Raw genomic sequence first — 27,827 nt, 5'->3', positions numbered from 1 at the left:
ATAAGAGAAGAGAAGAGTTCCATTGCTCGTGGGACGGAAAATAGAGAAAGGAAAAATGTTTAAAATTATCTAACATAAATGTCTTGTTTGGTAATGAACCAAACAAAGATGTAACCTCCAAAACAGGTGGGCAAAGGTTTAAAACTATAGAAAGGGTTCGAACAAGCCATCACACTAAAAACTAACTACAATCAAAAGTTGTAAAAGAATCAGAGAAAAACTATGTTTCAACAAGGCATGACATGATGAGAGAAAGCCCTTATTGTTCAGCAACCTTTTCTTCCGCATTAGATTTGTAGCTCCAAAATGAAATAATCTTGCTTCCCGATTACAACTATTTCCGTACCGACCCAAAAGGGAACAACAAAAAATGCCAGATCCAATCCTCAGAATTGGGAGGCAAGCACCTGCAAAAATCAAAGTTTTATGAAACAGGAAAACAATTGCATTGGCAGTATAGAAGAGTAAGCAGTACCTGTTTGATTGGAGAACATTAATAATATTCTGGACCGCATCAACTGCCTCCCTTCTGCTTGAGAGTGATCTTGTCCCCAAGACTGAGAGCAATCCCCTGGGTCTTGCTCCTTATCCTGATGTACCCACTCAGTTTCCCATCTGCCTGTTTCTCAATGCTTATGTTTACCAAGGCATCCTCCCCAAACACGCTCTTTGCATAGAGGTTAGCAGCCAAGAATCCACAATCACCATCCAGTGCTGACCTGAAACCCAACCAGCCAACAAGGAGAATGAAAAATGAATGGGTTGCATTAGGTAAGACAAGGAAGAAGCAGTGATGTGTTTGGCCACGAATTTCACCCCCGGAATCACTATTTTCTCTTTTCTTTCTTCTTTATTATAGTAGTTATCAACATAGCAAACCACACTATTTTGGAAGCAGACACTTCCCCAGTGGAATCTAGGCAGTAGTGGGAACTTTGTTTGGACGCATTTCAAGAATAAGACCATATTTTTCTGAACATTGGCATGTTGTCAACATGTATTAACACACAAACAGAAAGAGAGAGAGAGAGAGAGAGAGAGAGAGAGAGAGAGAGAAGTAGCTTACGAGGCAGTGAGGCACTTCATGTTGGTTGATTTGATAATGTGCTCAAGAAATTCCTTCTCATTCTGTATTACTGTGTTGACAGCAACCTGCAATGCAGAACATTCACTTAAACATTGAGATCCAAATTACCATCCAAACACTAGTGAAAAACGATGGCAACTCAAACAGGGGAACATTGCAGACAATTGGAGGAAAATAAAAGGAGCTTCTTACAGGCCAAGTAGCAGCAAGAACGAGAAAAATTAGGAAAGAAAGTTGGATTTAGCTCAGTTATTGGAGGAGCAAATCCAAGCTCTCATGTCCTACTTGGGAAGCTAACTATAAAATATGCCAGCTACTGCCCCACCATTAGCAAAAGAGAACAACAAATAAAAAAATATTTCAAGGAAAGGAAACTGCGGAAAAACTAGAAACTAGGGAAAGTCCCTTTCTTGATCAAAAGAACAGCTATCTGCTGCATAACAATTTACGGAGCTACTTTAAAAGCAATCTAACAAACATCATGGAATTAAGATTCAAAGAAAAAAAGATTTACAGCCTTTTTTCTCCATGAAAACTCAACTAATGAATAAGAAAGATCAATAATTTATTTAAGGATTTCAGCAGTTAGCCATAGACTCAAGACTTTCTGGCTCCATCAGTACTTCAGACAGCCCCTTCTCTCTTCATGAAACCAATAGAGTGCACAACCATGCATCATGTTTTTAGAGATATCAATTTTTCTTCAACCATTTTACAGTAGATGTTCTATAAGCAAAGGGAATTGTAAATAATATTCCAGCATAATTAAGTCCAAGTTGTCTAAAGAACCTATAGTATAGGATTCCATGGAAAAATAAAAAATAAAGAGCTTAGGTTTCTAGGGTTAGAGTATGTGATAGATTGAAAATAAGTGAAATTTGGGCAAGAAAATAGTTTTTCGTAAAAACATATCATAAATTTTGAATTAGGGAAAGCAATCATGGAAATGGATATACTATAAAAGAATAGAGAGAGGGAGAGAGACAAAGATAAGTAGATGAATACTAGTCTTAATTCTCAAATCCAGCAGCAAAACAAAAGGCTCTTCACCAATTCTCAAGAAAATCTCAACTTGATTCTACTAACAATCAACCTTGGACCTTGGAATTAAGTAATCTCAATCACACAAAAAATAACTATGTAAGGTATAAACAAAAAGATTCAAGTACCCATTAGATCAGATGTTACCATTTGGGAAAATCATATAAGGACAGCTAGATTTACCTTGTTTTCCCATTCAAACTCTGCCCACATAGTTCTGAAGGCCACATCAGTACAAACAGCAGGAGATATGTAGTCCATGATGTCAATGTGAATGTCATTGAGGACAACAACCATTCGCTCATGCACGTTTGAAGTCTCATAAACAATGTTCCCAAATATGACACCAGTTTCAGTTGAAGACACCTTAATATTGGCCTTTATTTGCTTGCTTGATTCAGGAGCTAGAGTATAGTTTTGCGGACGATCAACAAGTTTAAGATCACCCATAGTGGCCAATTCCAAGCACAGATTCTGGAGGGTCTCCTTTGTTCGATTGATAACAGTAACATCAAGGACAATATCATAATGATGAACTGTCACATATGCTTCTGCATATACAGGGTCACTAAATCCAGTGAGTTGAAGAATGCGGTTTAGCTTATTTGCATCATCCCCATCCTTGATGAACTCTCCAGTTGCACGTTTTAAATCATCTTGGACTTCATCCTCCAACTCCAGCTGACTCATGCCCTGGAAGTCGAAGCTAGTTAGGGAAACTAAGTGCAGATTTAAATCACACACATCTATGAAAAACCAAAACCTTGACCTCAAAGATAAAGGAAAATAAATAGAAGAAAAATATAAATACTTTTCCAAGAAAAATTTACATTTCGTACAGAAAAACACAAAATAAAATTATTAAGAGCACATAATCATTTGGTAAGTAGGAGTACACAATATTAAAAGGTCTAACTTGTGAAACTTTATACTTTGAATGGAAGCCTGATAAATTTTACTCACAAGCTCAGGAAATAAATACAAATATCATCCACCCCTATATATGAATCCAGATCCATTTTTTAAAGTAAATGCTAGGGCAACTCCGAAAAGCAAGAAACGACTAGGACAAGGATTGCCCTCCCAACTCACTGGAACAATTTATTTAGCTGCTTTGAACAGCAAAAACAATAGCATGAACACGTGGTAATTCTCACATAATGAACAGAAACAGTTAGCATAAAAGTATCCTAACCTAGTGGTAAGTACCATAGGTTATAACAGGTTATGCAATTAAACATGTGTACACTATTATGGCATAAAATAAGATGCATTGCTAGAATAACTCCTATCGTTATCAGCTGATCCAGAGAGAAGAACAATAAAAATTAAAGACCAATATCTCCAACAAGCTTTCACAAATAACAGATCACAACTTGATGTCTAATGGTCATATTTGCCGGTAAACTTGATCCTAGATGGAAAAACATTCCCCTGATGCCTAGCTCAGGTGGGAAAGGAGTAAAGGGTGGGGATGGGGATGTTCCAGGTTCAACATGTAGGCAAATAAACAAATAAATAAACACATACGCATTCCCGAAGCTGGGATGAAACTTCAAGGGGGGTTTTATGGGAAACCTTTGAGCAACTGCCTTAAATAATCATACCTAAGAGTTAAATAGAGATATGAAGCAACTTATTTCATAAATGAATATCATCTTATTAAATTTCTGAAGATATGATAGGAAACAAATGCACAGTTTTCTTACCTTCCTGCTCTTTAAATGGTAAAAGTCAATGAGGTCATCTGGCTGGGCATAAGAGATCAGAGCCTTTGCTTTTATCTCCTCTGTTTCCCTTAACTGTTTGTCTGCCAGCATTTTAACATAACTCTGGCGGCAAGACTGCAGCCATATCTTCCTGATATCATCACCAGTATTGCAAAGCAATCTTATACAGAGAACAATCCTATCATAAGAATCATTATCAATTGGGTGAGGAAGAACTGAAGATTGCCCTAATTGCAGCATTGAGACCATGATCAATAATGCTTGGCTAGATACTTTGTTAACTTCAGCTTTTGATGGCTGAACCTCTTCCAATCGCAGAACAAGCTTTGTCAGTGTGCAGGCCACAACTGCCCCCAGAAAAAAGTCACCAGTGAGAAGAAGGGATCTCAAATTCCCAGAAGACAAGGATCCTTGAACAACGGTAGGAGGTGAGAAAGCAGTTTCAGAGGCGGCACTCTGGGTGGCATAAGTCCCATCAGCAAGGACAGCCGGTCTTCTGGAAGAAACAGTAGTGGCATTCACTTGCTGAACCTTCTTTGAAGAATCAGAAGCTTCCCCTTCTTCAGAGACAGAGAAGAAAGGTAAGTCCCCAAGACACTGTTTAATGGTTGTAATACCATTCTCAACCTCAGAGAGTGAGAGACAATACTCTCCAATGATCCAAAGAGCACATGAGCAAACACGTGCAGCTCGGATCTGGTAGAAAGTGTCCAACAGCCTAGTTATTATTGAGACCCTAAGTTTTGGGTTGGTCTCAATTATCTCTCGCACAAAAACAACCACATCGATAGCTGAAGCCACATTGCTGTCTCCCAAGAAATCCATCAACAGATGAACCACTGTGCTTGCCACTTCAGGAAACTTAATTGCACAAGAATGAATTGCTTGGATGAGCATTTGCCGATACTCCCCATTCTTCTCAAGCTCTCCACTCTGAGTCTTCACAACTTCCTTCTTTAAGGTAAGAACAACCTCATTGATGTTCCGTGGAGTTATCAACTCAAGCACAATATCAAGTGTCTTCCTTCTAATGTCAAGGTTTGGACTTGAAAGTGCCCTGAGCACATCCATTATCATGTCAACCATAATTTCTCTATGAGAAGACTTGAGTTCATTAAGGCGATCAAGTACAATAAGTTTCACATTGTTATCACTCTGAGAGAGAAGAAGCTGACAATAGGTGTTGGCTGCAGCTCTAATTGCCGTAGGAGCAGAGGACAAAGAAACAAGAGTTCCAGCACATTCATAAATAACAGCTGTTGAAGGGGCATTCAATAAAGATATAATGATCTTTATGTACTTTCCCTTCTCTCCCCGGTTGGTTCTGCAGACTTTTCGGATCAATTCCAACACAACCATCTGAAGCAATTCTCCCCATTCTGGAACCCTATCAACATGGGTTAGTAAATAATTAATAGCACGATCCTGGGCACAAGTGAAAAGCATAAGAAATGCGTTCCTTTTTGCTGATGGATCCTGCTCCGTAGAAAGAACCTTTTCAATCATTTCAGGTGCATCAACCAAAAGCTGCTCACCTTGTGGAAGCTTATAAATTGACATTACAGCAAGAATTGCATTTCTCCTAATAAATGGATGTCGATGCTCCAAATTTTGCAAAACAGAAGGGATCAAAGGCTCAATTATCTCAGCCTCATTCAATCGGCAAAGAAACCTTAATGTTACACCACGGATGTACTCGTTGGGGTGCTGAAGATTATTCCTCAGATTCTGGCAAATCAAAATCATTTCGGGCATAACCTTACCTTTTGCATCAGTTTTCTCAATAATCTCCAAATAAAGAAGTAACAGTTTCTGGACTGTGTGATCTTCAGATGGCAATACATATCGAACTATAGTGATGAAAAGCTGAGGTAAGGTTTCACCATTCAACAAAAGCATGATTGCCTTTTTCATGGCTTCAATCTTTGCATAATCATCATTGCCTTCAAGCGCTTCCTTTATCTCATTTGCAATAGCAGGGGTCCCTTTGTCAAAGTAGATGAGCAGACTACAAGATTTCTCCATTTTTTGTTTGTTTTTCTGATAACACAGTCAATTTCCCTATGTTTAGATCAAGTGCAAAAAACCAAAACCAAAATCTAACAACTTCAGCTTAAAGTAACCAGTTAAAGCACATTAATGCCAATTACATTTCTAAAGAATAGTATGAAAAGAAAAGAAACAAGAGTTTCCCATTTTAGAGGTGGTTTTTTTCTAATGAAGCAATGATCTCACATATAAGATCAACAATTGATATCTGTGCCACATATTTAACAACTTGGACTCAGAATAATCTGATACATTAGTTCTCTGTTAGGTTCCTGAGAAAATGGAGGAAAATAGAACAAATTGAAGTGTTGAATCTTATCATTTCTGCACTTTTGATTTTCTTTTTTCTACTTACACAGTTGATTTCTCTACATTCAGATCAACCATGAAAATCCAAAATCAGAATCTAAGAACTTCAATTCGGCAATGAGCAATCAGATCAACGATAAAACTAGAATCAGACAAACAACAACTTTAGCTCAGACTAATCAATACATTAGTTATCCCTTTTTGGTTCCAGAGAGAAAAAAATGCAGGAAACTGAAAAAAAAAATTAAAATGTTGAATCCTTTGCTTTCACAATTTTTTATTTGTTTATTCTCATAACACAGTAAATATCTCGAAATCAGATCAGGCATAGATCCAATAAGAAAAGAACCTCAGCTACGTGTAACAGCTCCAACTATATTAATGCTCGATTAGATTTCTCATATATAGTAGGAGAGGAAAAGAAAAAATAGTTTTCCCTTTTGAAGGGTTTTCTTCTGATGCAGCACTGAATTTCTCAGAGATCTTATGAATAACTGAAATTGAATTGGTGCGAAGGGGGCGCATGAAAATAAAGAAAAAGCAAGGTGTTGGATCCTACAATTCCTGATACCACAGTCATTTCCCTAAATTCAGATCAAGCATAAAAATCGAAAACCACAATCTATTCACTGCAGATTAGAGTGACCACTCGAAGTGCAGTAGCGCTCAATTAGGTCCCCTCGTCCAGTACGAAAAGAAAAGAAACAAGATTTCTCCATTTTGGAGGATCTGCTTCCGATGCACCAACGAAATTCTCACAGATCAGATCACTAATCGAAATTCGCACCACACGGAGAAACAACATTAATTCTCTAGTTCGGATCCTGAGGAAAAAAAATGCACAAAAATAAAACAAACTAAGGAGTCGAATCCTAGGTTTTCACTATAAAAAGCCTCCTATCAACTGAACCAAACCCCGCCACAAATGGAACACCAGATTCAACGTTCCATTTTCCGCCACTTTCCTCATTGTTTTCCCAGCAACCAAACAGAATTTAAAATCATCAATCTACTAGATCTGAGAGATCTGGAAAAAGAATAGAGGAACGAAAAACGGTAACTTTGCTTCGAGAATCTAGAGAGCAAGAGATAAACCATACCAGATCGGAACCAGAATTCTAGAGAAAAACAGATTCTGAGTCCTCCAAACAGAGATTACAAGGAAACGCAAGGGAAAAATGCCGTTTGTTGGGGGAAAACGGAGGAAAAGAGAGCGAGGAACTGCTCTCAGATCTCGGGTTGAGACTTGGGGCTCCGTTCGGGGAGAGACCACGAAAATATGTTGAAAATGGTTTGAGGCCGTCTTTGGACATGGGCTTTATTGGAATCGAGAGGAAAAAAACCCTTATAATTTTGTGTTTGTTGTTGACATGGAAATTTGGAAATTGAAGGTGTTTGTTTTTTTATTTAATTTTAAATAGAACTTTAATACTTAATAGTATTAAATATTAGGTTGTTTGTTTTTGTAGTATTTTATTTTTATTAAGTATTAAAAAGTAAAAAAAATCATTATGTTATTTTTTCTATTTAGAAAAAGTCACATATTTTGACTTTTTCTATTTAGTAAAAAATTTATAATAAGTCATGAAAAAGTAAAAAAACAAACAATCTAAATTCTAAAACTAAATGATTTTCAACAAAAAATAAAAAAAACAAACACCACCAAATCTGAAGGAATTTGGGCTCCGTTGTAGGGAAAAAATAATGAAAAATATAATTTTTATTTATATTTAATTTTTTATCATACTTTTTACAATAATCAAATAAAGAAATTCAATTCCTTTTTATATGTTTACCATTCTCCAAACAACCATTTATAGCAATCTCACTTCCAAATTAAAAGGTTAAATAAAATTAATCTTTCTATATATTTTTTTTTATATTTTTTATTTTACAACACATTTTTATAGATTTAAGGCGTGTTTGATAAATCAACTTAATAGTTTAAAATGACTTAACAATTTTAAGTAATAAGTAAAAACGATTAACTTTTTGTTAAGTTTACATCTATATTTTATCTTTTTATTCTTATTTGTTCTTGTTACTTTCATGATTTCTTTTGTTATTCCACATCCTCTGTATTGAACAAATCATCCACTGGTTATTGCAGTTTTATTCAGTTGTATGCCGGGTTGCTACTATTTTGAGGACCACATACACTGCTCCCGGGTTCTGGCTTGCTGGGCTAAGGCTTTTTGAGCAGGCTGAATCCAAATCCATCTGAAGGTTCGGAAACGACCCCTTTATAGCAATCTCACTTCCAAATTAAAAGGTCATAAATAAAATTAGTCTTTCTATATATATTTTTATTTTTTATTTTACAACAACTTTTTATAGATTTTGTGAGCATTTGATAAATTAATTTAATAGTTTAAAATGACTTAAATAAATTAAATATGATTAGTAAAAAGTTAAAAATAATTTTAAGTAATAAATAAAAACAATTAACTTATTTTTAAGTCTATATTTATATTTTACTTTTTTACTCTTATTTGTTATTGTTACCTTCATGATTGTTTTTGTTATTCCACAACCTTCATTATTATTCGACCTTATTTGCCTTAATTTTAATTTACGAAAATTTAACTTAAAATCAACTTAAGTTATTAAGTAATAAATATTAAATTTTATCAAACATTCCTTACATTCATTAAAAATATTTTTAATTATAATTAAGTCAAATAAAATATATTACTATAATATATAATAAAAGCTCTAAGTTGATATTAATATAAGTTGAGAGCTTCTTTAATAGAAAAATATTAAGAATTTATTTGCAAATTGTTTTTTATTTTATTTTATCTTACATGATATTTATTTTGATTTTTTTATTCAACTAAAATAACTTTTTGATATTAAACAATATAAGTAAATTGAACTTATTAATAACAAATTCACTTTAGATTGATATCGACGGTTACGTTTAGTTGAATTAAAAAAAAATCAAATATTTTAATATTTTCTATTTAACAAAAAAAAAAAAAAAACAAACAAACAAACACCACTTTAGCAATGCATTTAATTAAGTTTTTATTTAGAATTATTTTCTTAAAGTTTATTATGAAGTAGAAATTTTTACAATAAGGGTATTTTTAAAAACTACTTATAGCATAAAAAGTATTTTTGAAAAAAGATAAAAAAAAAATACTCTTAAAAATTACTTATATATTTGTTGGATAAATAGTTTATTGATTGTTATTCTAGAAACACTTTTATTAAAAACACTTTGAATATATGGTTGTTTGATTAAAAGAGATTAAAAGTTCATTTGATAGTGATTTTAGAAAACATTTTTAATATTTCTAATATTTGAAATTTTTTATCATTTAAGTGTTAGAAATATTAGAAATAAAAATATTAAAAAATGTTTGAAAGTGATTTTAAAAAGTGTTTTTAACATTTTAAACACTTGAATGATAAAAAATTTTAAGTATTAAAATTGTTATAAACACTTCTTAAAAAATCACTATCAAATGGTCTTTAAATCATCATCGTTTTGTAAATTTAATTCTCTACTTTTTTTCACCCTAAAAAATATTAGGTTTTGATGAAAATATCCTCTTTTTTTTTTTTTCAAAAATAATATTTTATCTTAAAACATGTGTAAAAATAATCAAGATGTTGGAGGATATTTATGTCAAAAATAAATTATTTTTTAAGATAAAAATTAAAAAATGTTAGATTTACAAATATAAGGTTGTGGACCCTGCATTTCTACACATGCGTTTCCACTCGATGTCGAACTCGCTTTTTATTTTTTAGAAAATGACTTGAAGTTGTTACTTATTTTTGTTTTATTTTTAAAGGGAAAACAAAATAAGAAATAAAACCCTAAGTGTGATGTCTTATTTGAAAAATATGATCTGTGAAAAACCAAATCTGGGTTCGGGGATTAGGTTACTTATCGAAAAGGTACGGTAAAAACCGTAACACCCCTCTAAACCCTTAAAAAGAGTTTCTATTAAATAAAATGAAACAAACATGACAATTGGTAAGGAAATCAATGGATACCGAAATGATCATACACTGGAAGCCAAAATATGCATGGAAAATAGTCAAAGAGAGTGCATGTGTACCTTAGCAGCAAACAATAAATGCATTATCATAAAATGAGGTTAGTGTACAATAATGAGCATAAAATATGTCACATGCATCACTAAACAGGATAAGAAACCACCAATGACAGATATTGCATTTCACTCAAATTTATTTTTTTAAGAAAACATTCATTGAAGTTGGGCCTCCCACCAAAGCCCCTTTTATTTTGCATTAATTAATTCTATGAACTCCGTCATTTGGAATTACAGAATTAAATTCATGCTTATTTTAAAACATTTAAAAAGATTAAGGAAAATGTGAAATGATGCTTGTGGGAAAGAAAATGGCAGTTGGAAAATGAGATTTTTGATTAACCTAAATACTAGAGAAGAAAGAAAAGTTGTGAGTTAAATTATTTGAAAATTGGATTTTCAAAAATCAATTTTTAAGGTAAAGAAGAGAGACACGTGGGCTTTGAAAATGTACACATGAGGCTGGCCATGCATGGCTACATAGGAATGGGATCCAGGAGCTTAATTGAACGCAGATTTCTCAACACTAATTCCATTATTTGCAAGAATATCAGCGGCCTTGAGTGCAAGGCCCACCATTTTTGAGAAAGTTGTGATAGTCACATCTCTTCAAACTCTCTCAATCTTGGCTTTCTCTATTGGGAGACAAAAACTGGAATCAAGAGCTTTTGCTGAGACAAGGAAAGATTCACCATACAGCAACTCATTTTCAAGGAAAATAACAGGATCAAGGTCTCTCATAACAACTTTTAGCAATCCATGGGCATCCTCAGATGAATATGGGGACAACGCTTTCAACCCAGAGTAGGAGCCATACCCAGTTATATTACACTGGGAGTGCTGGGCGCCAACTCCTCTGTAATTGGAGTATCCAAAACCTTTTCAGGGTTATATTTCTCCAAAAAGCCAGTTAGAAACCTTGTATGCACTTTAGTATTACCCAATCTCTTCACCCAAAGCATCGTTTGAAAAACTCAGATACTTTAATATGCATCCTTCTAGTGCAGGTGAAAATATATTCATGCCATCAAGAGCCTCTGCCTCGAGCCTTCTAGCAATAAAATCTGACAGGTATACCTCCGTCAATTGACCCTTGAGAGATGACAAGATGGGCTCAGTAACACAGACTACATCTATGCCAAAATCTTTATTGTTGAAACACATCTTATTATATGAATTTCTAGATCCTTCAGCGGTTTTAAAAGCTCCTCGACCATCTTCAATATCATCATTTTGCTGTGTTCCTTTGATTCTCCTTGCTGCCATGTCGAAATCTTAGTTTGCAACATAAAAACCCGGAAATCTCCACCATTATCCATCTCTCAGCGTAGAGCCACCAAGTGTTGAAGACGCCAAGATTGAGAATAAGCATGCATGCGGGCTGCATATGTATGAGAGAGAATGGAAGGAAGTTTAAGTGGAAGAAGCAGTGAGGAAAATTGGTTTGGTAGTGGAATGAGGGGAGGGGTAGTGAGAGAAGTGGGTGTATAGGGTATTGAAAGATGGAAATATGGGTATGGTGGTGGAATGAGTTGTTGACAGTGGGTGTGACAGATGAGGAGTGATTAGATGGGCATGGGGATGGGTGTGTTGGGGTATGAAGGTTAGGAGAATGGTGAGATGAAGGTGGCCATGCACATGGATTTCATGTACGTGAGAAGATAGAAAATAAACAAATGGGGGATGAATGGTGGAATGGGTGGTGGAAAGTAGTGAGAGAAATGGGTTTAATGGGTATTGAAAGATGAAGATATGGGTGTGGTAATAGAATCAACTGCTATCAGTGGGCACCAATGGCATGCCAAAGAAAATTATCCTCCCACGGAGAAGCAATGAAGGCAAATCCAGTGGAGACCTCTTTTTCGAACTAGCATCAAATAACTCTCTCTTGCAACCAGGCTATGAGCTTGGTATATTAGAATCAGTAGGCCCAGTAGAGAGTCAACTCTAGTTCAATCGCTGTAATGGAAGGTTCTGTCATTGTTGTTGCCTGAATATAGACTCTGTACAGTGGTCCATAGTCCCAATTTCAAAGTATTGCCGAAGCGGTGCCCTTCAAATCTCGCTTTGAGTGTCAAAGTGACTGTGTGAAGATGTACAAAGGATTCTTTTGTGAAGTCCTTCCGACGCCTGGCAACAATTGCACTGATGTCAGCTAATGACGTTCCCTTTATCACTTCCAGAAGCTCATTATGTCTTTTCATATCTTCATCTATTTGACTTCAGGGTGGTGGTGTGTGACTCTCATCAAAACCATTAGTTTTTTTCTTGGAAGAGAGATTTTATGGGGCCATCCTTGGAAGAGGAAGACCTTTTTTCTTCACCTCTTTCTTCAGCTTTCTCAGCTCTTCATCAGCAACCTGCCATTCAAGAAGATGCACCATCGCGCACTGCATGAGACTTCTTAGACTTGCTGGTAGCCAACTGAATTTCAGGCTCCTTTTTAATAGGTTCCTCATTTTCGGACGATATCAACTTGATATGGCATGGGGATGACATATATGGGTTGATTCTTCCATGAGCACGGTATGTGCGACGCCTTTGTTTTTGTGCCTGGTTCGCTTGGATGTGAGATATGTAGAGTGAATCAACATCCAGACCTTTCAAATCAGCATTACTCTCGGCATGTTTAAGCAAAACTATGATGTATTTAGCAGATTTGACAGGCCAGTGTCCTTGCCCATTTGAATGCATGTTCTTGGCCTGAGCAGTTCATCCAACACCTTTACAGAAGTGGGTGAAATGTATGGCTTGCTTGTGGACCAGAACATCATCTAAATACCTTTTGGCCTTAGCCAAAGGCAACTTCCTAATGACATGAGCAGTCTCCCTAGTATTCTTGAAATGAACTCTGAAATCTGAGTTCCTGGCCTTGCAACACTTGGTGGGATTGCCTGACTCTCTGGAGTAATTCACTATAGCGGCTTATGACGCTGTTGTTTCCTTCTCCCTCCAACAACAAAATTTTTTCCACTTGAATAATAAGTTATTTCCATGGTTTTCTTAACTTAGGCAGGAGCATAGGCATGTACACCGACTTCAGGGCTAGTAACATCACCATGCATATAGAAAGGGTGTCGTGTGCCAAGATGGCCATGCAAAGGTGGGGGGATGGTGGCTACATTTGTATTCACATCCTTGGACACCACATCACCCCTGTACATCAAACAACAAACCATGTATTTGGATGAAGAAAAATAAGGAATGGAGGAAGAAACCATGGGAGGTGTAGCATCTGAAAACGGGTTTCCCAAGCAGGGGTAGTAGGTAATGGAAGATATGGATTGAAAAAATAAGAGAGTCATGTAAGAGGTAGAGGTTAGGGTAGCTACAAGGTTACTTCATTAACTCTGAATTTTTCTCTGCTTTCTGACCACATTGTATTTGATCATGTCTTTGATATTGGAGCATGACTCTATCATTCCACACTATGCAACAATATTTCCACTAGGATAAAAAAAAACTTTATGGGTAGCTTCTGAAGTTCCTTTGAGCATTCACCAATGGGGTGGGTTTGACTGTATCCTCAACTTAAATGCAAACCCAGAGGACCCAACATCATTTGAATGAAATCCGAAGTCTATCTACTTCAACCTCCGTTTAGAACCGAACTTCTTCCCTTCTTCATCCATCCTCTTAACCCACAAGCATCTCTGAAATCTTGAATCCTATATCCAAACCTGTGTAAACCTAACATCTGTTGACTACCCACTTGGGAAGAAGATTCTCTGCTATCCACATCTCTCATGCTTTTGTTCACTAGCTCAATGGCTCATATGAGACTCTCTCAAAAGCACCCAACCAAAATGGTCAGCCCAAACGTGACGCTCGACACTCCAAATATACCAAAAACAGAGGAGAAAGTAAAAATAGAAACAGAGCATGCACAAACGGAAATAACATAGTTAAATCTAGCTCCATTCCATAAATGTCGATGGGCTGGATATAGGTGTAATCAAAAGAAAACAAGACCATGATCTTTAAAAATCAGATTCAGTGATGGATCCATATTCAAATCGTTCCAGAACAGAGAAATGCACAAATTGTTTATAAACAAAAGTAAAACAACCATATTAGAATCAACAAAAAATGCATAAAAATCGGTCTTAGATTTCACAAATATGCACAATATCATATGTCCACCTTCAAGCACCAAGATGAACCCACAACTAGCAAGAAACAAAGGAGAACAGTCTAAAACGGGAAATGTAAAATAAGTTGAAATCATACCCAGACAAGGAAAATGATGGCAAGTTGATTTCTTGCTTCTCCTCCCTTACTGCTCTCTTTTGCTTCTTGTCTTTCCTGTTCCAAACACCCCTTTCTCCTCTCTAACTCTCTCTAGAATGGCCCTCACTAAAGCTAAAATCCCCTCTCCGCTGGTTCACTTTTTCTATCACACATCTTCTCAACTCTCACTCAAAACCCCTGAATCCCAGAAAAAGAAAACCTCCTCTCATCCTCAGCTTCTCTATAAAAGCTCATCCATTTTTTTTCTCAGCTCGTTTCTTTTTCTCCACCAAGCTTTCTTCCTCCTCAAGCTATTTTCCACCTCAAGCCATCAACCCCACTCCACCCTAACGGCTTGCAGCTCTCTTCACAATCTTTAAAACTGTATCCGAATATTCCCCTACACCTGTCACTCTCTCATTGCATCCTTCGAAAATGCCCACTTCCACCAACAAGTAAGTTGTCATTTCCTAGTAACCAATCCTAAGGCGACACGTTGCCTTCTAAAAACCTTCCATCTAGCAAAAATAACACCTACAAAAATTAACCCCAAAACGGGGGTCCACAAAGGTCTTTTCATTCATTTCAATAAATTATTTATTGAATATAAATATTGCGTACCAAGAGTCTATTTAATAATATTTTTAGTTTAAAAAGTATTTTTTTTTTTAAAATTTAAATATTTAACAAATTTAGAAAACACTCTTAAAAAATTAAACAAACACTTTGATGGAATATCATTCAATTTTTCAAAATTAGTTTTAAAATTTTGTTAAATATTTTATATTTTTTCAAAAATATTTTTAAAATTAGTTTTTAAAAATTTTCAAATATTTTTAAAAATATTATCAAAAGATATATTTTAAAATTTTTACATGATCCATAATAAATTCAGAAAACTGTTTTATATATTTAAAAATTTAAACATATTTTTATTCTTATAAGTAATTAAAAAATATTCCTAAAACTAATTTTTAATTTAGAAATTCTTGCCAACATGCTCCAGTGATTCCAAATTCATCCCTAAGGGTTTTTTTTTTTTTTTTTTTTTCCCCTTATTTATTTATTAATTATTTTTGAGATCGTTGGCTTGGAGGCGATTTGTCGGTTTCCCCCTCTGCAAGAAATTGATCATATAAAGCGAGGTGAAGCCAAGAAGGCGAAGAAGAGGAAATTGCAGACAATTGAGAGAAAATGGCGTCGTCGTCAGAGGAGAACTTGAAGCAACAATTGCAGGAATTGCAGAAACAGCTTGGGAAGAAGCAGATGTTCGAGGAAGCTGTTTTATCGATTAAGTCTCTGCTTGTTGATCACTACTCTTCTTCTTCACCTTCTCTGCGAAAATTGGTATCCAATTTCTCGTTCCCTTTCTTTTTCAATTCTCGCTTTATGTATAATTGTTTGATTTCTAAATTTTCTGATATTTTGGAAGATTTTCAATGGATTGGATGTTGCAATTTATATTCTCTTCGACGTTCCTTGTGATTTGTGTTCTTTTTTTGTTCGATAAAATCTGAAAATCCTGACTTAATTGAAGTTTAGAAACTTGATATTTTTTTTTCGCCTGAAGAATGAAGAAACCCTAATAGAAGAAATAAGAAATAAAAATTTTAAACCACCAGCATCGACACTGAAGAATTTTTCCTTGAATTAGTCGATGGATTGGAAAAGTCGTGTAGTTGGGATTTTCTCTTTGCGTAATTTGTTTTTCTTTGATTTTCTCTCTTATATCATTTGGAGAACACCGGAATTTCAAATTTATTTATTTATTTACTTGATAATTCAAGTTTAAATACTCGATGTGAAGAAACCCCAGTGTAAAGAAAAAAAAAGCACTTTGTTTCCTCTTTCATGATCAATTGTAGGTGAATTTTGGTACTAGTTTTGATCTTTTAGCCTTCTTTGGTCCTGGGTTTTTAAGTAGTTTTGCTTATCTGGGTAATATATTACGATAATTGTCATTGAGGAGGCCGTGGAAACACTTCTGTATTGAACAAATTATCCACTGGTTATTGCAGTTTTATTCAGTTGTATGCCGGGTTGCTACTATTTTGAGGACCAGATACACTGCTCCCGGGTTCTGGCTTTCTGGGCTAAGGCTTTTTGAGCAGGCTGAATCCATGGTGACTGATTCTTCTGAGAAGGAGAACTTGAAGAGTTGCATTGCTGGTGCTAGGCAGCAGCTGAACCATGTGGAGAATCTGTCTGAAGCTTCGGAAACAACAGAAAATAGGGCTAATAGAGGTCAAATAGCATTGCTGTTTAGCCTTTACAAAAAGATTTCATCTTGATTTGCTTTTATTGTTTTGCTTAAAGGTTTTATTTATCTTTTGATTAGGATACCTTTTCGAGGGGCATCTCACTGTGGATCCCGAGCCTCCAAGACCCCAATGGCTGGTGCAATCTAACAACCTCTTGACAGCTGCTGCTACACTTTCTAACTTAGAATCAGCCAATGGTCTTACAGAAAATAATAATATCACATCAGAAAATGCTGCTAGTATACTTTTGCAGCTGATGGATGACCTTCAGGATATTGTGCCTGAGGTACTCCTAACCTCCCTCTCTTTTCCCTTGTTTATCAAATTGCATGGAAAATTCATCTTCTCATTTGAATGCCTAAGTAGATTTGTAGAAGTGATTGACAAATTTGTTTAGATATAGCACTTAGGTCTTCATTTTCCAAAAAGGGAAACCTGAAAAATAGAATACTGGTTGCTTTTGTACAAAATCTGTAAGCTACTTGAAAAATATTGATCCTTAATCATCATTGCAAATCCAAAAATCTCTCTTCTGGGTCTAAGTGGCTGTTATGCTTTATTTTTTTCAAATGCAGTTAGGTTATTGATATCATTGGTTTCATTGAAAATGTTAAAAAAAATGGTATTGGAGCCGGCATCATCTCATATCAATATTTCCGTGTTTACTGTTTAAGATCCTGGACAATGATACTAGAGCCCCAAGAGTACCACCTGCCAGTAAAGAAGTGGTGGCGAATCTCCCAGTTATTACTCTTACAGAAGACGCCTTATCAAAGCTCAGTGGTGATGCAGAATGTGCTATTTGCAAGGAGAACTTCGTTGTAGATGACAAAATGCAAGAGTTGCCCTGCAAGCACACATTTCACCCTCCCTGTTTAAAGCCGTGGCTGGTAATGTACCGCATCCTTATTCATCATAATATTAGAGAAGAAACTCAGAGCCCCTCTTATGCTTCCACTTGCCATTTGATTTGTCTAAAATTTGGCTTTCTCGTTCCTGGACATTTCGCTTTGGCAGGATAAGCACAATTCTTGCCCAATCTGTCGGCATGAACTGCTCACTGATGATCGTGCCTATGAGAGCTGGAAGCAGAGGGAGAAGGAGGCCGAAGAAGAGAGGAAAGGGGCTGCAAATGCAGTTCGCGGGGGTGAATACATGTATGTTTAGTTACTTGTTTCAGTTTCTGTTGTACTGATAGTGATCCCTTTGTCAAATGTTGTCTTTCTGGGCTTTCTTTGTAGCATGTTTTCCGTGAAAACTCTCAATTCCATAGTTATAACTATACCATCTGCATTGGATCTTGAAGACTGCTGAAAATTTAAGAAAAAGATTGGTGGTTATTTCATATATGGGTGCATGATCTCTCATACACTTGCTCTAAGATTGGTGCTTGGTTCTTGTACGGCAAGATCTGGGTCACCAGGCAAGGTTAAAGGGATGGGATGATCCCTTCAGGGAAGTTGTGATCATTTCTTAAACTGAAAGTGGCAAATAAGATTAGGGCCCTGTTTGGGATCACTTCCTAAACAGTCTCATTTCCTTGTTAGTTTTCTTCTATTTGATTAGAAGGATGAAATAATCCCTTTCAGAAAAATGATCAATGATCCATTTTGGACAAAAATGTACTTTGTAGGTTAATTGATGAAAATATTCCTGATGTTTCTGATTTTTTTTATCAATAAATATAAAAAATATTCATATTTTAGGGATGCCGATATTGAAAAGGGATAATAATATATTCATAATTTGGGGACGTCAATATTGAAATCTCATGCAAAATGATTACAAATTTTGTTTTATACTACCAATTTTAATTTTAGAATTTGTTTGATGTTTTTAGAAAATCAAATTTACGAATTTTTAATATTTTCATCCTTGTTTATGAGGTGAAAGGTTTTTTAACAACGACTTATAATAAAAGATCGAAAGTGTTAGTATGATACGAGAAAAGTGATCGAATAGCTCTAACAAAATTAAGGATGTTCATATACACTTTTGAGTAAATTTTTTTTATTTTTTTTGGCATAGTAGAGTAATTTTAGTAAAAGTTTAGAATTTGTTTGGTTATTATTTTATGAAAATAAAATTTAAAAATAAAGTGAAATATATAATAATTTTTAAAGGATAAGAAAAAATTGTTTTTATAATTTTTAAAAAATGAAAGAAAAACATGAACCTGTCTAATAATGTTTTTTGAAATTTGTTTTAAAAAATTGTTTTTAAGTTATAAAAATAAGTTTTAAAACAAGTTGTTAGACGGACATTAATTTTTAAAAAATACATATTAAAAAAAAAACACAAAAATACCGCTACAGCCACTACATGAAAAATCACGGAAGAATAAGAAAAGAAAAAAAAGCAACAAAGGTATAAATGAAATCGAGTTTTGAGTCAAAGGGGCCATTCGATGATTGCAGTTTCGAATTTCCTTGTTTTCGGGACCCACGATTATGACTAAAAGTTTCCTACTTCCTCACAAATGAGAAAATCAATGGCTGAGCACATGAAAAAACGAGAGAGGATCGGAATAAGAAAAGCTGAATCGTGGCGAAGCCACCAACACATTCCTAAACCCCAAAACATCTTTTACCTCCACCCTGAATCTCCACCATTTCTTCAGCCCACAAACCCATCTCCCATCTCTCTCTCTCTCTCTCTCTCTCTCTCTCACTTCCATCAGAAATTTAGTGATCTTCACTTCATCATCATATGCTCTCAGAGCCCAATAGAAAAAAAAGTAGATTATGGAATTGCCAACCTCGGTTTCTTCTCTTCTCCGCTCTCCCAATAGTTTACCACCATTCAAATGCTTCGAATCCTATTCTTCTTCTCGAAATATCAATCGGCTGAGGATGGGTAGACGCGGCGTCGTTCCGTCGAGCGCCTCTGTGAAGATGGTTTCCAACGGGTACGTGAGGAGAGACAGCTACAGCGGTTATAGTAACAGGATTTACAAAAGGGTCGATTCTTGTTTGGTGATTCCTCCACCCAAAGGCAAGAAACCAACTGCAATCATCGAATTCTTGGGTGGTGCCTTCATTGGAGCGGTTCCTGAAGTTACCTACAGGTGAAATCATCAACCCATTTCTTAATTCCGAGCATCAAATCTTGTTATTGAAATCGTATAGTCATGTGTGGTGTTTCTGGCTTAACTTTTAGCTGTTCTCGCTGTTTTCTTGACGGAAAATCTGGTTTCAAGGTTCTCCAGAGGATCTGATTTCACCAACAAATTACTGGCTATTCATTGTGTTAATCAGAAGTAGTTTAGAGACGAACCCATATGGAAAAAGTACCAGAACCCGAATTTGGGGTCGAACTAAGATTATGTGTTGGTGTCTTTTCTTGGTTCTTGTTATATATGATGATTATCTGTTATGTATTTGCAGCTATCTAATCGAGCTTTTAGCAAATGAAGGTTTTCTAATTATATCGGTTCCGTACAATGTGACATTTGATCATGCACAAGCTACTAGAGAAATTTATGAGAGGTTCAATTCCTGCTTGGATACCATTTTAACATCAGGATTGCCTGATGCCAGCCTATCGGCTACTGAGCTAGCTTGCCTTCCTCTGTATTCCGTTGGCCACAGGTGAGTTCATTGCTTCACCGTCCGAGTCCCATTATTCCTTTGTTGCCAAATATTCGAAAATGGTATCTTTGTCATGTAATGCTCACGAACATCCAACTAGTGTATGCATTAGATTGATATTCAGAAATCACTACACAATCCAATCGCATGGGGTCACAGTGTGGGTTGAACTTTTTCCTAATTGAGATTTTAATCGTATAGTGGCTACTGTCCTATAAAAAGCAAAAAGAAAAAGAAAAAGTCGTATAGTAGCTACTGTCATTATAAGAGCACTGCTTGCTCATGGTTCTGCAAACTTGAAGTTTATGTGAGATTGTGTTGCACTTATCAAAATTGGGATTTTTTTGGTTATATTCAATAAATCAAGATATATGAAATGGTGTGTCAGCTTACTAGCTGCTGAAATCTTAATATTTGTTACTGCTAGTCTTCTAGATTGCTAGGATAAGTGCTTCTCATCTTTTTTGGATTAAAGTACCCTTCCTATCCATTCTGATTTCTTTCTTGGTATGAATGGTTAATTTTAGCAATGGGGCTCTACTCCAAGTACTCAAAGGAAGTTATTTCTCTGAGAAGATACCCAAGGTATGATTTTCCTTACTTCTCCAGCTCTTTGAACCAGCTTATCTAATGGAGATTAAAATTGATTTTCTAAGAAATGCAATGTACCCATTAGTTTCTTATGGAAACTGAATCCTGATTCTAAACTTCCCTTTAGTTTAAAGTAATTGAGGCAATTCATGGAGTGTGACAAAAGATTTTCTCGTCTATCTTATGGAAGGCTAATGCCATAATCTCGTACAACAACCGGCCAGCAACGGAGGCGGTGCCTTACTTTGAGCAGGTAGTTTTGTTTGTTTATAGTATTTATTGTTTTGCTGTTTAGAGAGCTTCATATTTTCTGGAATAACAGAATATTTTGGTTGGACCCATATGCATATGTTATCAAAATTTTTAACTAAGTTGAAGTTAACCTTGTTGGCTCTGCAATTTTTTATTTTTTATTTTTAAAAAGAAAACAAAGAAAAAATTCTTGGATGGTTTCTAGGGGTATTTGTATGGTAACCATGACCACTGTTAGGAGAGAGGATTTTTTGCTTGGCATGGTACTTGATGCAGGGGAGATCCATATTGTGTTTCAACTCCCAGTTACATGTTCTATCACATCTAACAGAGAAAAGGGTGGAAGAGTCAGTCAGTTTTGCAGGAGAGTTTATGCATCTGAATTTTATTTCAGATTTTAAATTATTGGGAGGTGGAACAAATGGAGGCAAAGCCTGGTTCTATTTGTAGATTTTGTATTTGTTGGGAGAGAGGATTAATTTGCTTCGGGAAAAGAGATGAAATGAAAGTTAACAGGAATTTTGTTTCTAATTTTTTGATTGGAAAAATTTAAGGGAGATTGGATGATGAATGAGTGAGTGGTAAAAATCTGGTACTGGGATTAATAGGCATCATTGAAACACGAGAGAAAGTGAAATTGATGCCTCACATTGAGATAGAAAGTATCTTCTTATTGGTTAAGTTGAATATCAATTTATAAAGCTGTATATGCTTGATTTGTCTTTGTCAACTTTCACAAAGCTTTATGCACATGGCTACACTACTGGTTTTAATATTCTTGTATGGCAATGAAGATGTACCAAGGCAAGCCACTAGGCGAGTTAGCCCTTCCCATGTGTCAAGTTAAAAATAAATGAATGCAGCCTGAACCAGAGAGTTCAACCAGTGGCTTTTATTTTAGGCCATCTGCAGCACTGGATGCACTAATCCATGACCAGCAAGTTTTCTGAAACTGAACTCTATGAGCTACCCTAATCCTATGACTATATTTATTTAAGCCAAAGGTCTCTTTAAACAGTCTAACATAGGGTGATAGCTTACCTCTTTTTACCGTACACTTTACAGTTCTGATACAAGATAAGGTAAGAGTGTATATTCTCGAGGGAATGATATAAAGGTTCAACAGATTTCAATGAATACAATAGGATTCATAGCTACAAAAACCATTGAGGTTAGTTTTAGATCTGGTCTAAGACAAACTACCATAGAGGATTTATTGAAACCATTGAATTCGGGATATGATTATGACAACAGTTGTTTAGAATAAACAACTGTATATCAATTATTCATTCAAATGATGGCATTTCTCCTCTTTTAGGTAGGTATTTACAATACATGATTGCATGTGTGTATAAATATTGGAGCATGGCTCTTGTTGCACTCCTCATTCCATTTACAGATTTTAATATTACAATCTGTCCCCCTCAAGATAAGAAAGAAAAAGAAAAAAAAAATGACAAATTTCTTAAAGGGCATTTGATAAAACTTAATTCTAAATGTCTAATGACTTAAGATGACGTTAAATTAAAACATGTTTAAGTTGTTAAGTCTTATTAAGTTATTAAATTGATTTACCAAAGTCATTTTTAACTTTAAGTTGTAATATTAAGTTATTTTACTAAGCATACTTAGAGTCCATTTTGGAGTGATTCTAGTAAAAGTGCTTTTAGTATAGTTTATATAGGCTTCTATTATTAATGCGTTTAATGGATAGAATAAGATAGAATATACATATCTTAGAGTGTAATTTCCAATAGGATATGAATCATACGATATCCTAAGATATTATATTCAATCAAATATGTTATACCATGCTTGTATTTGGTTTGTAGGCGTAAAAAATAAATTTGAAAACATATTGCATTTCAATGTTTGATCTATTTTTTTAATAAAAATTATATTCCAAATTTACCGTTAAAAAAATATGAAATCTCTCATGTTTAGTATTATTTAGAAACTGTTCTACAACTTATAATTTAGTAAGCGATTTTTCATTTCTTTCTTTTCTTTTTTGATAGGTAAATTTTGGTCTCCATTGGGACTTGAACCTGGAACCTCCCACACACCCTCCCCATCTCTTTATCACTTGAGCCAGACCTTAAGGGCTTCGTTGTTAATATTATTTATGATTAATTTTATTAAAATTTATAAATAAAAAATAGTAGATTACGTTGTTAAATATATAAAAGCATTTTGTATGTATTAAATATTACAATAGATAATACCATATATTGTGTTATATTTTATACTTATTTTTTTAATTCTTTTCTTTTTCAAATGACAAATTTAATTTTTAATAAAAAAAAATTTGTTTTGAAAAATGAGTAATTTTAAAAATTGAAAAAAAAAAATCAAGAAAATAGATGATAAGAATAAATTTATGATTCTTATGATACATATATCCCATATCTCAAAAGCACTCCCAAACGGGCTCTTAATGTGCTTAATAACTTAAATTAAGTTGTTAAGTTATATTGAGTCATTAAGTTGATTTATTCAACACCCTCTTACTCCGAGCAAATATATTGATGCAGATGGGTCCTCTGGTCAGGCAGGTGATGCCCATTGTGGAAGCATCTCCAGCATATTCATTAGCCCAGAATGCCTCTGGTATATTGTGACCCAACCCTGGCCTCTTTTTTCTGTTAGTTGTAGTTCTATTTTGTTTTTTTATTTTTATTCTGTTGCTATTTAGAATTACCTTTATTCACTTAAACAGATACATGCCACTTTCTATTGTTGTAAAATCCATGTTTTGTTGTGTGTCCAAAGAAGATTTCTTGGCTGGATTACATCTAATCCTAGAGCCTGCTTGACCCTAAGTATGTTGATACTTACATAAATTTAATGTGCATGTTATATATTTATATTATCTACTAAAATCATAAAAAAAAATTCAGGGCATAATTAAGATATGAACCAACATCAAACTCTGGGGTTCAAGTCATCCCTTTTGGAAAAGAATGAGCAGTTGTTCAAGTCAGCCTTTAGCATTATGTTATTACTGACTGACATACTTTGCCTGATGTGAAAATGTCCCAGATCTCATCCCACAGTTTGATTGCTGAGGATAATCTTGTTGGCTTTTTAGTTTTTGACATTCTTTCTTCTGAAAAGAATCCTGATGTTTCCTGTCCCTTATTTGTAACCTGGCTTGTTAATGTACTGTTATGTGAAAGAACAGAGCAAAGCAGAACCTGATTACCACTTCTCCTCCTTCACAGGTCTTTGTTAAATATAGGAACCTCAATGATGTTGTGAAATGAAGGGCACATTCTTTTCTTCTTCTTGAAACAGATTTTGAACAAATACAAACTTGTCATGGTTTTATAATCTCAAATTTGGCTGTCTGTTTTTCTTGCATCTAAATGCACTTACTAGAGTTATGTTTATTTTTCTAATACACCCACTTGTCATGGTTATGAATATATACTAGATGCATGGAAAGGGCTTCTTGATATGGCTGGAACAATGATATTGGACAACGATCAGGAAACATTGGTTTCATTGACCAACTTTGTGGATCAGTTGCCTTCTGTGATGAATCAGGTATTTGATTGTATATATATATCTCTTCAAGAGATTGCATTAACATGCAAATTTATTTCTTCTGTGGATCACAGATTATGCCTGTGCATGTGAGTGTGAAAATCTGCTTAAATCAATCCTGTCATGCATATGCAACCTAAACAATTCAGTTTACAAGTGTAAATATATTCATAGGGATTCATGAAAAGATTTGTTTAATGGACCAGTAAGAACTCCCTTTTCTGCATGTTGATGGTGGGGGTTTTTAGGGTTTTTTAGATCATGATTGATTAGCTCAGATGGTGGAGGGATGACTTTATTTTTCATGGTTAAACGCTTTCCCTAATACTATTTCCTTCTACTCTCTAACCTTGATGCGTAAGTGAGATTGATATTGTTGCCTTTAGGTCACACAAGGAATTTCAGAGTTCAGGCCAACTCCCTCTGAGAATCGTGAATGCTTCAAGAACTCATACAATGTCCAACGAACCCTACTGGTATTCATAATGCCTGTCTATGCCAGAATGCTGTTGAAATAGATGGCTTTTGATATTTATTCTGTTGAATACATTGATTATATTGATTATTGTCTCTCAGGTCAAGTTCAATTTTGATGCTATTGATGAGACAGATTTGCTTGAAGAAATACTGAAGCCCCGTGTGGAGTCTATAGGTGGAACATTAGAGAAGGTTTCACTGAATGGTAACCATATCACTCCTTGCATTCAGGTATTCATGTGAAAGCCTTTTTTTATTTGTTTATTTATTTATTTTCTTATGCTTTTGCTTCTATCATTCCCTCCAGTGTGAGGATTATTTTGATTCCCCTTCCAGTACATGGTCATTATCAAGCAAACAAGGACTAACATCTTGACAGCTTGTGGATACTGATAGAAAACAAAAATACAGAATCCATACATTTTGGCATTATTATCCTTCACATATCACTCACCTCTATAACACACTTTTGCATACAGTAAGTCCACATATTTCCAATCATTGGTACCAGTTTCATTGTCATGAATCCAACATCATATCATTTGATATGTTGACATGCCTTGTTGCATGACACAAGATGATGGCCTTCAAGCAGGCGATCTTTATCATCTATCTCTAAAAGATTCTGAACTATTTTGCATGCTCAGGAACCAAAATGGCAAGTAGGTAACTTGTACACTCCAGCAGATGCCATTGCTCAGGGCCTCAAGACTCTTTCACTGAGTGAAACTAGGGTCCTTTCCAGAACGATCACCAACTGGTTTCGAGGTCTTGAAGACTTATGTAAGTGCCATAGGTTCAGCCTCTCTCTCTCCCTCTCTTTCTTTCACACACATATAATGCTAGTGGTCCCGGATAATTTATGACAGTATCACATTCTAAAATAATTTGGAAGGATCTTTTCCTGATGGATAGGAGAGTGGTTCCCTTCTAGAAGAACTGTTATGCATCCAGATTGGAAAAAAATTTCATGGCCCATAATTGTCTCACTTGATGCATGGTCAATCTTGTTTGGGAGAGAAGCCCCAGGCTGAAGGAATGGAACACCCATCTTCAGTCCAGTACATGTCTCATTAAAACATGATTCATTGAGTTTTATCATGTAGGTTATGATAGGAACCTTCATCCCTCCAGATTAGTCACCATCCATATAAAGTGGTCCCCATGAGAGTGTTGGCTAAACTCTGATCTGAGTGCTGACCTTCCTGGCTAAAATGGGAACTGGCAAACTGGTTCAAGACCTTTGTGTAGGAAACTGGATTCTGGGTTATGCAATGAGACTCCTTTCCTCAGCATTTCTGTTGAATTACTGGCTGTCCTTTTTGTCCCTGAATAAGAGATAGCTTAATTACTGATGATGATGAACACAAGGTCTTAGCAAATATGTCTTATCCACTCTACTTCATGAATCTCTCCTATGAGCTTCATTTTCTAATACTCTTTGAACATCAACAGCTTTATGAAAAACAAAAGATGAGCCTGGGCTGATAATATGTACAGTCAACTTCTGGTTATCCTGTTGTCTCTGCTGCTGCTCCAAGGAATTTAGCCTACAATCCTGGATAAAAATCTTCCATTTTCAGCTTCAATCTCAGTGAATGCCTGTTCTCTTGAGAAACTGATGCTAGAGCTCTGTCTAAAGTGGGATGCAGAGAACAACCTTTAACCAAATAGCCTGCACTGATAGGTCATGGCACATGATTGCCCATAATTCATCTCTATTATGAGGAAATTCATTTATAATCTAAATTTTGTTCCAATATTGTGTACTATTTTAGGAACCTTTGGAGGAACTAGGAGATGACTCTGCTCCATGAATTTGGAAGAGAGGCAAGCCAATTAATTGATTGGGTAGCAAAATATGGTCAGCAGTTGCTGTCTGTTTTAATGTACAACTCATGTTCACTATGGTAATATTCTATGCTTGGATGTTTGGAGTGGAGTTCAAGATGCATGTACTACTTGGTTTCTACCGTTCATAGTCATACAGGCTTACCCATGCTTGAATTGGGTAGCCAAATCTAGCAAGTTTTTTTTCCCTTTTTATGTATACAAATTTTGTACTCGCGCATATATGGAGTTGTGAGTCAAGATGTATATTCACTTGTTTTTTTATTCAAAGAAATTTCTATTCACTCTATATGTTCCAGTGTGGCTGCCTACTTTGTATATTCTTTTATTTAAGGAAAGAAAAAGAAAGAGAAAAGAAAAAGGATTATGGTATGGTGGTGTGCATAAAAAGAGACAAAACCTGATACATACCAGTGCACAAATACGAATAGATTCACATTTATGTATGAACAAAAATGCACTGGTTATTCGCTTTAATGTAAGAGGATTTTGGCAAAATTAGTTGTCTCTTTGCCTTAAGATTACTAAAGTAATTACATTCAATTAAGATATTGCTGTGGATAATTGTAAACATTCCAATTAGTTTCAAATGTTTCTTGTTCTACAACATCAGAATTGTCTTAGGATGCAACTTGACTTTCTTAGCCTTGCTGTTTTTCTTCTTCTTGCATTATTGCTGATATTGTGTTGTCAACATCACCCCAACAACCTGACCATCCCCATCTAAACCAACTCAAGAG

The 27,827-nt window shown here is 35.2% G+C and overlaps 3 protein-coding genes and 1 pseudogene across 6 annotated transcripts; 2 read left to right on the top strand and 2 right to left on the bottom strand.

Moving 5' to 3' along the window:
• Positions 1-41: 41 nt before the first annotated feature.
• LOC117912037 (coatomer subunit beta-1) lies at positions 42-7,514 on the bottom strand. The gene is made up of 6 exons (XM_034826462.1): positions 7,317-7,514; positions 3,838-5,898; positions 2,312-2,821; positions 1,067-1,152; positions 476-719; positions 42-407 (listed from the first exon to the last, which is right to left on the bottom strand). Exons 2-5 carry the CDS (start codon positions 5,881-5,883, stop codon positions 515-517), a joined length of 2,847 nt encoding a protein of 948 aa, XP_034682353.1. The 5' UTR covers positions 5,884-5,898; positions 7,317-7,514; the 3' UTR covers positions 42-407; positions 476-514.
• A 3,623-nt stretch (positions 7,515-11,137) lies between these two features.
• Positions 11,138-13,918, bottom strand: LOC117912692 (annotated as a pseudogene).
• Positions 13,919-15,611: 1,693 nt separating this feature from the next.
• On the top strand, positions 15,612-18,122 carry LOC117911975 (E3 ubiquitin-protein ligase AIP2). Its single transcript, XM_034826374.1, has 5 exons — positions 15,612-15,863; positions 16,535-16,760; positions 16,855-17,063; positions 17,452-17,667; positions 17,795-18,122. The coding sequence occupies exons 1-5, from the start codon at positions 15,711-15,713 to the stop codon at positions 17,942-17,944; spliced, it is 954 nt and encodes a 317-aa protein (XP_034682265.1). The 5' UTR covers positions 15,612-15,710; the 3' UTR covers positions 17,945-18,122.
• Positions 18,123-19,293: 1,171 nt separating this feature from the next.
• On the top strand, positions 19,294-27,378 carry LOC117913433. 4 transcript variants are annotated; one of them, XR_004651095.1, is made up of 11 exons: positions 19,294-19,844; positions 20,164-20,367; positions 20,895-20,952; positions 21,149-21,211; positions 23,745-23,820; positions 24,647-24,759; positions 25,146-25,235; positions 25,336-25,467; positions 25,884-26,019; positions 26,692-26,923; positions 27,015-27,378. XR_004651095.1 is itself a non-coding variant. In XM_034828409.1 (10 exons), coding segments are annotated over exons 1-10 (1,197 nt in total). In that variant the 5' UTR covers positions 19,294-19,521; the 3' UTR covers positions 27,017-27,378. The 4 variants fall into 4 exon arrangements, 3 of the variants coding, with proteins under 3 accessions (XP_034684300.1, XP_034684299.1, XP_034684301.1); XM_034828409.1 differs by lacking the exon at positions 26,692-26,923; XM_034828408.1 differs by lacking the exon at positions 27,015-27,378 and having other exon boundaries at positions 26,692-27,005.
• Positions 27,379-27,827: the final 449 nt, after the last annotated feature.

The sequence above is a fragment of the Vitis riparia genome, chromosome 4, assembly GCF_004353265.1.
Source record: "Vitis riparia cultivar Riparia Gloire de Montpellier isolate 1030 chromosome 4, EGFV_Vit.rip_1.0, whole genome shotgun sequence".
Classification (NCBI taxonomy): Eukaryota; Viridiplantae; Streptophyta; class Magnoliopsida; order Vitales; family Vitaceae; genus Vitis; species Vitis riparia.
This window is presented reverse-complemented; position numbering and strand designations above follow the sequence as displayed.

What these genes read in the sequence shown, in the direction of transcription:
- LOC117913433 (XM_034828408.1), top strand. Translation starts at nt 19,522, where the DNA reads ATGGAATTGCCAACCTCGGTTTCTTCTCTTCTCCGCTCTCCCAATAGT. An exon ending in GTTCCTGAAGTTACCTACAG is followed by an intron (nt 19,845 to 20,163) that starts GTGAAATCATCA and finishes ATGTATTTGCAG; the next exon opens with CTATCTAATCGAGCTTTTAG. An exon ending in CTGTATTCCGTTGGCCACAG is followed by an intron (nt 20,368 to 20,894) that starts GTGAGTTCATTG and finishes GGTTAATTTTAG; the next exon opens with CAATGGGGCTCTACTCCAAG.
- LOC117912037 (XM_034826462.1), bottom strand. Translation starts at nt 5,883, where the DNA reads ATGGAGAAATCTTGTAGTCTGCTCATCTACTTTGACAAAGGGACCCCT. An exon ending in ACCATTTAAAGAGCAGGAAG is followed by an intron (nt 2,822 to 3,837) that starts GTAAGAAAACTG and finishes TTCGACTTCCAG; the next exon opens with GGCATGAGTCAGCTGGAGTT. An exon ending in ATGAAGTGCCTCACTGCCTC is followed by an intron (nt 720 to 1,066) that starts GTAAGCTACTTC and finishes GTTGGGTTTCAG; the next exon opens with GTCAGCACTGGATGGTGATT.
- LOC117911975 (XM_034826374.1), top strand. Translation starts at nt 15,711, where the DNA reads ATGGCGTCGTCGTCAGAGGAGAACTTGAAGCAACAATTGCAGGAATTG. An exon ending in AGAAAATAGGGCTAATAGAG is followed by an intron (nt 16,761 to 16,854) that starts GTCAAATAGCAT and finishes TCTTTTGATTAG; the next exon opens with GATACCTTTTCGAGGGGCAT. An exon ending in CCTGTTTAAAGCCGTGGCTG is followed by an intron (nt 17,668 to 17,794) that starts GTAATGTACCGC and finishes TCGCTTTGGCAG; the next exon opens with GATAAGCACAATTCTTGCCC.